At 42.3% G+C, this 8577-nt stretch overlaps 1 protein-coding gene across 1 annotated transcript; it reads left to right on the top strand.

The window, feature by feature from the left end:
- Positions 1–765: 765 nt before the first annotated feature.
- smfn (small fragment nuclease) lies at positions 766–6385 on the top strand. The gene is made up of 7 exons (XM_070844173.1): positions 766–1061; positions 2023–2106; positions 2190–2267; positions 3562–3673; positions 3763–3863; positions 4270–4331; positions 5912–6385. Exons 1-7 carry the CDS (start codon positions 777–779, stop codon positions 6030–6032), a joined length of 843 nt encoding a protein of 280 aa, XP_070700274.1. The 5' UTR covers positions 766–776; the 3' UTR covers positions 6033–6385.
- The last annotated feature ends 2192 nt before the right edge of the window (positions 6386–8577 follow it).

The raw sequence follows: 8577 nt of genomic DNA, 5'->3' as shown, positions 1-8577 counted from the left end.
TCATCGCCTCTGATTAAGGTCACTCAGTGTTCAAAATAAAGATACAAAAATAATGTAACACACCAACAACAAACATAAATGGCTCCTACAGACTTAGTACAAGATGATTCCAGCTAAACTGGACTATTGAACTGATCAGTGCTTTATCAGTTTTTGTTGTTAGCTTTTAAAAACATTGGAGCCATTAGCATGCTGTCAAGGCATCATGGACGCTGTAGTTGTTAAATGCTCACAAAGTAATTGTTTTATCGTAGTTAAAATGATGTGCGGCTGTATTGTCCAGTACACACTATGGCATCTTACCTGAAGATGTGGTCAGGGAACAATATACTCATTACATACATGGCACGGTAAAATTCAAGTTGAGATTCTCAGAAATTAATAATTCTTTAATGGCATGAATGTCAATGGTACATTACTGCCAAAGATACAGTCCATTAAAATGTATGGGCTAACAGAATGATTGAACAAAGTAGAATAACAGACTGTTTTCTGAAGGTGTTGGGAAGCTCATCTGCACTGTGTGGCTGACATATGAGGGAATTTTTCTCTTATTTCTTAGAATATCTGAGGCCCTGAATGCTTCACCTCCACACACACACAGTGTTTCATCTTCTTCCCCAACTTAATAATAAAAGTTGATCAAAAAGTAACGGCTGAAGCGCGACCCACTGTGGACTACTGTGTTTTCCTCAGTCAAGGCTGTAGTGTTGATGAGTATGACGAGATGGCATGAAGTTGTTTTTACGACAGTTCAGACCAGAAGTCGGCCCAGAATGCCGGTGTGTTTGCGGACTCCGGCATGGGCTCGCGTTACCGTGGAGTTTCTTTGCGGGAGCAGACAGCCCGTCCTCCGGTCCAGCAAGGCAGCACATCATTCACGCTGCTCTGGTGTTTGGCGGAAAAACACTCCCTTTAGTCGTATAATACCGGGGACCGCACCGGGAACAGGCCCCGGCACTACTTCCAGATTCGGTTCCATTTTTGACGTTCAGGTGTCCAGAAAAAGCAGCATGTCGTCCACCGGGATGTCCCAGAGAATGGTGTGGGTGGACCTGGAGGCAAGTCACAGGGCTACAACCAGCGTGGAGCTCAGCTAACTAAACGCTACCGTGTGAAGTTTGCTAACATTAGCTAATGCTACTCGGGCAAACTAGAGGTAGCGTTAGACGAAATTATGGCCATGTTAGGCCGCCAAATGAGCTAAGCTCCATGTTAGTTCACATGGAATACGTGCCACATGTGTAACTAACGCTAAATCATATGTAAGTACTTGTGGGGGGCTGTAACTTGGCATAACGATGTAGCTACTTTTGCCAAAACGGAGGGGAAACCTCGATATGTAACGGAAAAGTTGGTGAAAGTTCCAAGCCGTCATTAACTGTTACAGGTGCAGTGAAGGCATCATGGACGTCATGTTTGTGTTTTAATGGTTTAATTGTGGCCTTACACATCAGTGAGAACAGCTGACAGTTCACTGAGCTACTTCATGTTAGCAAGCTTTAGCACAGATGGACAGGGCAGGCTGAGCTCAGTGAGAGCAGCTGCAACATGTTTTGCCTTCTCTGAAGCACTCAGTGTTACATCTGCTTGTAAACACACTCACATGTGTAGATGAAGATTCCAGTTTATGGGATGTTACTGATAAATGATGTGACTAACCAAGCAGAGCTTAATGACCGGATGAGTGGAACTACTATCATGTGAAACAGAAATGTGTGGCAGTAGGCTCAAGATGTGTTTGGTTAGAAACTGCATTCCCAAACTCAAATTAATGGCTCAGCATGCCTCAGTGGGTTTTGGACATGTGCTGCCTGCATGCAAACATGATGGATGCAGGCGTACTACTACTAAATACTATCTACTTTTCAGCAATGTTTGAAGTGACTGTGCCTGCTGCTGATGCTCTGAACCCATCCATCCTATTAAAAGAGTAATATGGGATGTGATGCTGCCTTTCAGGGATGGACACATGTTAGTGATTTAATTCTCAAAGTTCGATCTATGTGTGTGTTTTTTAAGATGACCGGTCTGGACATTGAGAAGGACCAGATCATTGAAATGGCATGCATTATCACGGACTCTGACTTGAACGTTTTGGCTGAGGTAATGTAACCATGAATACCACTGGCTTGTCTCTTGTCTTCTACCTGCCTTGTGAATTAAACTCATATGATCTCGATCGGCAGGGGCCCAACTTGATAATTAACCAGCCAGATGATCTGCTGGAAGGGATGTCTGAGTGGTGTAAAGAGCATCATGGGAAGGTAAGCTGTCTTTGTGGTGAGGGCCCAATATAGGGCATACAATTATTTTTGCACAGCTCTGTGCGTTGCAAATCAACCAGTTGACCATTTTGTTCTTTTGGCCACACCCCAGTAAGCATATGATGTCAAACAAGTATTCTGATTACAATAACTGATGGGAAACGAGCTTTGACAGCTGAGAGCAGAGCAACAGTCATTTTCTGAAGCAATTTACAGTCCAAAGGACTTGCCTGTCTGCCTGCCTGCCTGCAGCTATATCACCATGCAGTGCCAGTCTATTGCAGGGCTGGTTCGATCCCCGGCTCCTATGAGTCAGCATGTCGAAGTATCCTTGGGCAAGACACTGAACCCCAACTTGCTCCTGAAGCAGCTTCAGTGTGTGAATGTGCACGTATCAGTATCAGGCTGCCTGCCTGCCTGCCTGCCTGCCTGCCTGCCTGTCCGCAACTAATCTCGAAAAATGCCAGATCTATCAACTCAATATTTTCTGAGCATTTTTGCTGACCTACCTCTTGCATTTGGCACGGCTGAAAACGAGCCTCACCTCACCTGTTCAGGCCACATTTTGTTTGGTCTTGTTTTGAATGGAGCATCTGCAGATTCATTCCATACCTGTTTCTGTTATCTTTGCTGCCATCTGCCATCTATTAAGCTAATTGGGTTTTTTGATTAAAAAGCACAGTTTTCACGGTCATTCCAAGCTACATTTTATACGTTATAGAGACCCTGCCAGATTTTTATAGTAGTTGTGTATTATGTTGGGTTATATCGAGAGACACATGACCCTAGCGAGGAGCGTGCATGTGTGTGTTAATGTGTGTGTCTCCTCAGAAAATTGAGCTGCAGAGATGAGAGAAGTTGCGACAGCTTCTCTATTTTAAAGACTGTGGCGAAAAGATGATGTGATTTCAGTCCATGTGCTCACTCCTGGGAGAGGCATCATATTGCTGACACACCATTGGAAATGTAGACGACATGATTGGGGATGGGAATCGAGACCTGCTTCAAATCGCCCGATTCATCTGACTCATAAGCCAGCTGAGCTTATCATTTCTGAGGGGAAGAGAGAGCGGGTGGTAGAGAAAGTGATGGTGGATACAGGTGGAACAGAGGAAAACTTTAGCAGTAAATGTATAGTGTCCATAAAATCTTGTGAATCCCGTTCAGGAACTAATGCTATATGACATTCTGTCCTTCCTACACATCAGACAGATAAGATTTGCCGTTATGGGAAATATACTTAATGTGTATTTAAAGTGTTTCAAGTGTTTTAACCAGTGTAATTGTGTCTCAGTCAGGACTGACCCAGGCTGTACGGGATAGTAAAATCACCCTGGAGCAAGCAGAGTACGAGTTCCTGTCCTTCGTCAGACAGCACACCCCACCTGGACAGTGTCCACTCGCTGGTGAGTTACTTTTTAACACCAGCAGGGCAACTGTGATGTTACTCAGCTGATTTGTCATTTGTCATGTCCTACGAAACCTCTTTCCGCAGGTAACTCTGTGCATGCGGACAAGAGGTTCCTTGACAAGTACATGCCACAATTTATGTACCACCTTCACTACAGAATCGTCGATGTCAGCACCATCAAGGAGCTTTGCAGGCCAGTGTTTGTGTGACTGTCGAGCATCTCAGAGTGTGTGTGCTCTTTCTGTGTGTGAAAACTTTCTCGGCTACATTCATTAAATGAGGCCTCGTTCTGAGTTTTGTTCAGATGTGATTGTATCAGTATGTCATTTGAATATTTTCCACATTGGTATCTCACCTGTCCTACGTAATCTGGAGGTAGAGCCATGATATGGAAACACTCTATAAACTCTCACTATAAAGGCCATTTTAATATAGCATTGCATAGTAGGCATTGTAACTCAGTGATTGGAGAGCTTCCATACTACAGTGCATCAGAAGAGATCAGATGCTAAGACGTTCTCCTAAAGGTGGCTGTATATGTATATAGGTTGGATGCAAAAGGACATTGATGTTTATTTTCATTCTACAAACACTTTCAGACGGTGGTTTCCAAAGGAGTACAAGATGGTGCCTCACAAGAAAGCAACCCACAGGTAAAAAATGAGAACAAACACCAACATGTCTCCTCGCAGCAGACAACCTTACTTAGGTAATCAGTGTTCCGATAGCTGTTGACCGCTCTGTTGTTGCAGATAGGCCTCTCTTAGAGAGGCACGTCTGTGGGTTAAAGCAGTGTCTCTGTTAGCACTATGCCATGCCCGCTAGCACTAGTGTAGTCCTGTCTGCATCTGCTCCAGTAACTCCTCTCAAATGTGACTTCAACTCTCGCTAGTCCCATTGGCCCACCACCCTCTCCCACCCCTGCCGTCACGGTTAAACGCACTCTATTGACCGGGGACTTCATTACAGGATGTAGACAGAAGCAAACTCGCAGCAACCGCCAGTGAGACTTTGTTCATGCTGGTGTTAAACCATTACCCGTGATGGAGTCCCTGTTACGAGTGTGTGTTATTTAAACCTGTTGGTGGGCAGGGAGGCAGCTTGCTGACCCAGGGGACTAACAATGGGTTGAAAACCTGCTCACAATCAGAAGGGTGACTGCAGCAGCTGGCAATGAGACTACGCTAGTGCAGGTGCTAGGAGGCCTGCTAACCAGCCTGCAGCCAGAGCACTCACAGAGATCGTGGTGGATATCTCCTGGTTTCAGCACCTTCAGCTGACTCGTACCCAGCCTTTCAGCAGAGACAATACTGCTGACTTTTTGAGCATTTTGAAACCCAATTTTCACCCAACTCAGTTTTTTTTTTTTTTTTAATCATTCAAATTTGGCTGTGTGGTTAATAACATTTTTCTGTGGTGTGACAAAACACATTTGTTATTGGTTTACACAGACTTTATAGGATGGGTTATTTAGACTTAGACTTAGACTTAGACTTCTTTTATTGATCCCCCATTGGGGGAAATTTGCATGTTACAGCAGCAACAATAGACAAGAAAGAGTGAATAAAAGCAACATTGGAAAATAAAGCAATAGCAAAATAAATGTGTTGTGATGATAAATAAATATTTACACTATGGAATATTTACATTACGGAATATTTATACTATGTATCATAAAATAAAATGTGAAGTGTACAAGTATGGACAGGAATATCAAGGAGTGGAATGATATGAATGGAAAAACAGTGTGTTAACATCAGCCAGTGATGCTGCTGTTAAAGAGTCTGATGGCTGATGGGAGAAATGACCTGCGGTAGCGTTCCTTCTTGCAGGGTGGGTGCCTCAGCCTGCTGCTGAAGGAGCTGCTGAGGGCCCCCACAGTCCCGTGCAGGGGGTGAGAGGGGTTGTACATGATGGACTTGAGTTTTGTTAGTGCTTTCAGCTGCCTTCTTATTTTAGTAGCTTTAGCCTTTGTTGCTGTCAGTTATAAATTACACTGTACTCACCAAAACATGAGCAGTCAGAGTCAGAGCTGGAAACAAACCAACAGTTGTAATTTATTGGTCAAACTACATCGTTATCTGTTAACATAACCCAGAATATTATAGCACAAACCTGCACAAATGAGATCAAAGTTGAAATGAATCCGAAGTACCCATAACGTTTGCTTTGCTGTAACTAATGTGCATAATGCAGCAAGGAATACAGTTAAAAGTGTGATTTTCTCCTCCAGAGCCTTGGATGACATCTGGGAGAGCATCAAAGAGCTGCAGTACTACAGAGCCAATGTCTTCAAAGCCTCAACAGAGGAGACGTGCAGGGTTGTAGAGAACGGAGGCAGCAACAATAGCTAGCAGTGTTGTGTTATCCAATTTCTTGAAAAAAGCAGTTTGATCATTCAGTGTGACCTATGTGATTATTGTCATTGATTTTAGTTTTCGTTCATATTTATCTGCCCAACTATCCTTTTTTTTTCAGTGTTGTTCAGAAGTTAAATGTAGGGGTTTCATCAGATGTAGCAAGACTATAGTAACACTTTATTCAGTTTAAAAGAGGAACATATGAATGTGACCTTTTGGTAGTAATTTTGTATTTGGACATCTTCAGTCTGGGTTTGGTTCTCATTTTCCTTTTTGTTTTCAAAATGAAACCAAATAAACTAAGGTCCCTGAAGAAGAGTAAAGTTCACCTCTGTCTCCTTCACCACAAATACCACAAATACTGAATGAACTGCGTGTAGTATGTTTACACAAGAGAAATGTCAAAATCACAAAAAGCAAATGCATTATTAATGAGTACTACACTTTATGACGTAGTGTGTGAGTGTGGTGTCGATGGACACTACTGCTTAATGAAAGTTAAACATTTTAGAGCCTGATGGAAACAAACCAAAAAAACATTTTGTTATTGTAAGTTTTTGCACAGTAGCTTTTCAAAGTTGATGTGTCATTACTGTCTGTGTGTATCACTTCTTATTCCAAAATAGTGCTATACATTACTTTTTAAAAGAAATAACTGGTAAAGCAGTAAACTCATACATATTTATATCATACATATTTAACAGAGAACACATTAGTGTTCAGTGTGGAGATGGAGGAACAACAGTAGATGGCAGTGTGCAACTGGGAAAGTACAGTACAGTGTTATGTCCAGTTGGAAAGCGGGAGAGAAATAAAAATGGCAAATGCTTTGAATGAAGACAGATGACGACAAATGAGCTGAATTATTATTAATTATGATGTATGATGAGGGGTCTGTTTCAGAAGATACGATTAACAAATCAGAGCCATTGTTTGGCGTTACAATGATCACATCGAAGAACTCTGTTCACATTGTACACATGACAGTTTTTTTTCACAGGCATAAATATAAAAGATAATTAACTATTTAGCAACACACAGGGTTACTTGCTCCTGAATGTCAAGTCAGCAGGATTTTACTCAACCTTTCTATCCATTCAAAGCCCTGTTTGTTCAAAGTTTAGGATTCACATCTGTCAAAGTGATGGAGAAGGTAGAATTTCAGTTAATGTTGAATCTGTTACATCTGCTTTGCTAATATTGGGCTGCTGATGTGTTGGTTGGACTTTAAGTTGCTTGTCAGTACTCATTGTTTGTGGTACACAAAGAGTGAGTGACATAAGTTTTTGTGTTTGTTGCCATTCTCATTTTATATTACTTCATAGTGATGCTGACTTCTATAAAGGCCTCTGTCCTTGAAGTTGCTCCTTTACAAATGGAACAAATATACACTTTGATTGTGTGAGTGACACAAGGGCTTTGCACAAGGGACATTTCCTAGAATTACTACGCATACACACGTACTATCCTCCCACATATATGAAAGCAATGTCATTCAAGTACTACACTGAAAACCACACACACTTATGCATTTACATACACAACTGAAAAATGTTCACAGTTAATATTGAAAATAATTTGGCATGAAAGCATGTCAGTTAAAACTCACACTTCCCCTTAGCCATCGGTATCATGTACCAGCATACAGTACTGTGGAAAAGTTTTAGGCAGGTGTAAAGAAATGCTGTACAGTAAGAATGCTTTCACAAATATAACATTTATTTTATAGTTTATCTTGATCAATTTACAAAATGCAAAGTGAGCAAGGACAGCACTGAAGACACCATTAATCCTGACCAAAATCCCCAACTCCATTTGCAGAAATGCAGCCCCAAACATACAGGGAGCCTCCACCATGCTCCACTGTTGCCTGCAGACACTCATTATTGTACTGCTCTGCAGCCCTTTGGCTAACAAACTGCCTTCAGCAAAATGTTTCAGATTTGGACTCATCTGCCCAGAGCACCTGCTGCACCCCAGTTCCTGTGTGTTACTGCATAGCTGAGTCTCTTGGCCATATTTCCACATCGGAGGTATGGTTTTTTGGTTGGAATTCTTCCATGAAGACCACACCAATGCATCTGTCCATGGCCTCAGACTTAGAGGTGCTGACTCTCGTCCCGATCGCTTCACACTCAGCTGCAAACCGCCCCAGTGTATGTTGGAGTTCACGGTCTGAGGAAGCCATCAGAACCACATCGTCTGCAAAAAGCAGAGATGCAATTCTGAGGTCTCCAAACTGGATGCTCTCCTCACTTCGGCTGCGCCTTAAGATCCTGTCCATGAATGTCACAAACAGGATTGATGAAAAGGGACAGCCGTGGCGGAGTCCAACACCCACTGAGAACATGCTTGACTTTGTGCCAAGAATGTGTACACAGTAGTAGATATATCTACTGAATCTACTGCATATCTAGTACACCCAAACTGGTAATAACGCTGCACCTACATGATCCATGTTAAGAAAAATTAAACATGTTGGCTTATGTCAGATATTTATACTAGTATTCTAGAAGATTAGGTTTTGGATTGGCAGCTC

The sequence above is a fragment of the Pempheris klunzingeri genome, chromosome 14 (genome assembly GCF_042242105.1).
Source record: "Pempheris klunzingeri isolate RE-2024b chromosome 14, fPemKlu1.hap1, whole genome shotgun sequence".
Classification (NCBI taxonomy): domain Eukaryota; kingdom Metazoa; phylum Chordata; class Actinopteri; order Acropomatiformes; family Pempheridae; genus Pempheris; species Pempheris klunzingeri.
The sequence above is the reverse complement of the archived record's forward strand: the minus strand, read 5'-3'. Positions and strand labels throughout refer to the sequence as shown.

Excerpts from the sequence above, each read along its gene's own strand:
- smfn (XM_070844173.1), top strand. The coding sequence starts at position 777 with ATGCCGGTGTGTTTGCGGACTCCGGCATGGGCTCGCGTTACCGTGGAG. Across the intron at positions 2,107-2,189 it reads ACTTGAACGTTTTGGCTGAG|GGGCCCAACTTGATAATTAA; the intron begins GTAATGTAACCA and ends CTCGATCGGCAG. Across the intron at positions 2,268-3,561 it reads GTAAAGAGCATCATGGGAAG|TCAGGACTGACCCAGGCTGT; the intron begins GTAAGCTGTCTT and ends ATTGTGTCTCAG.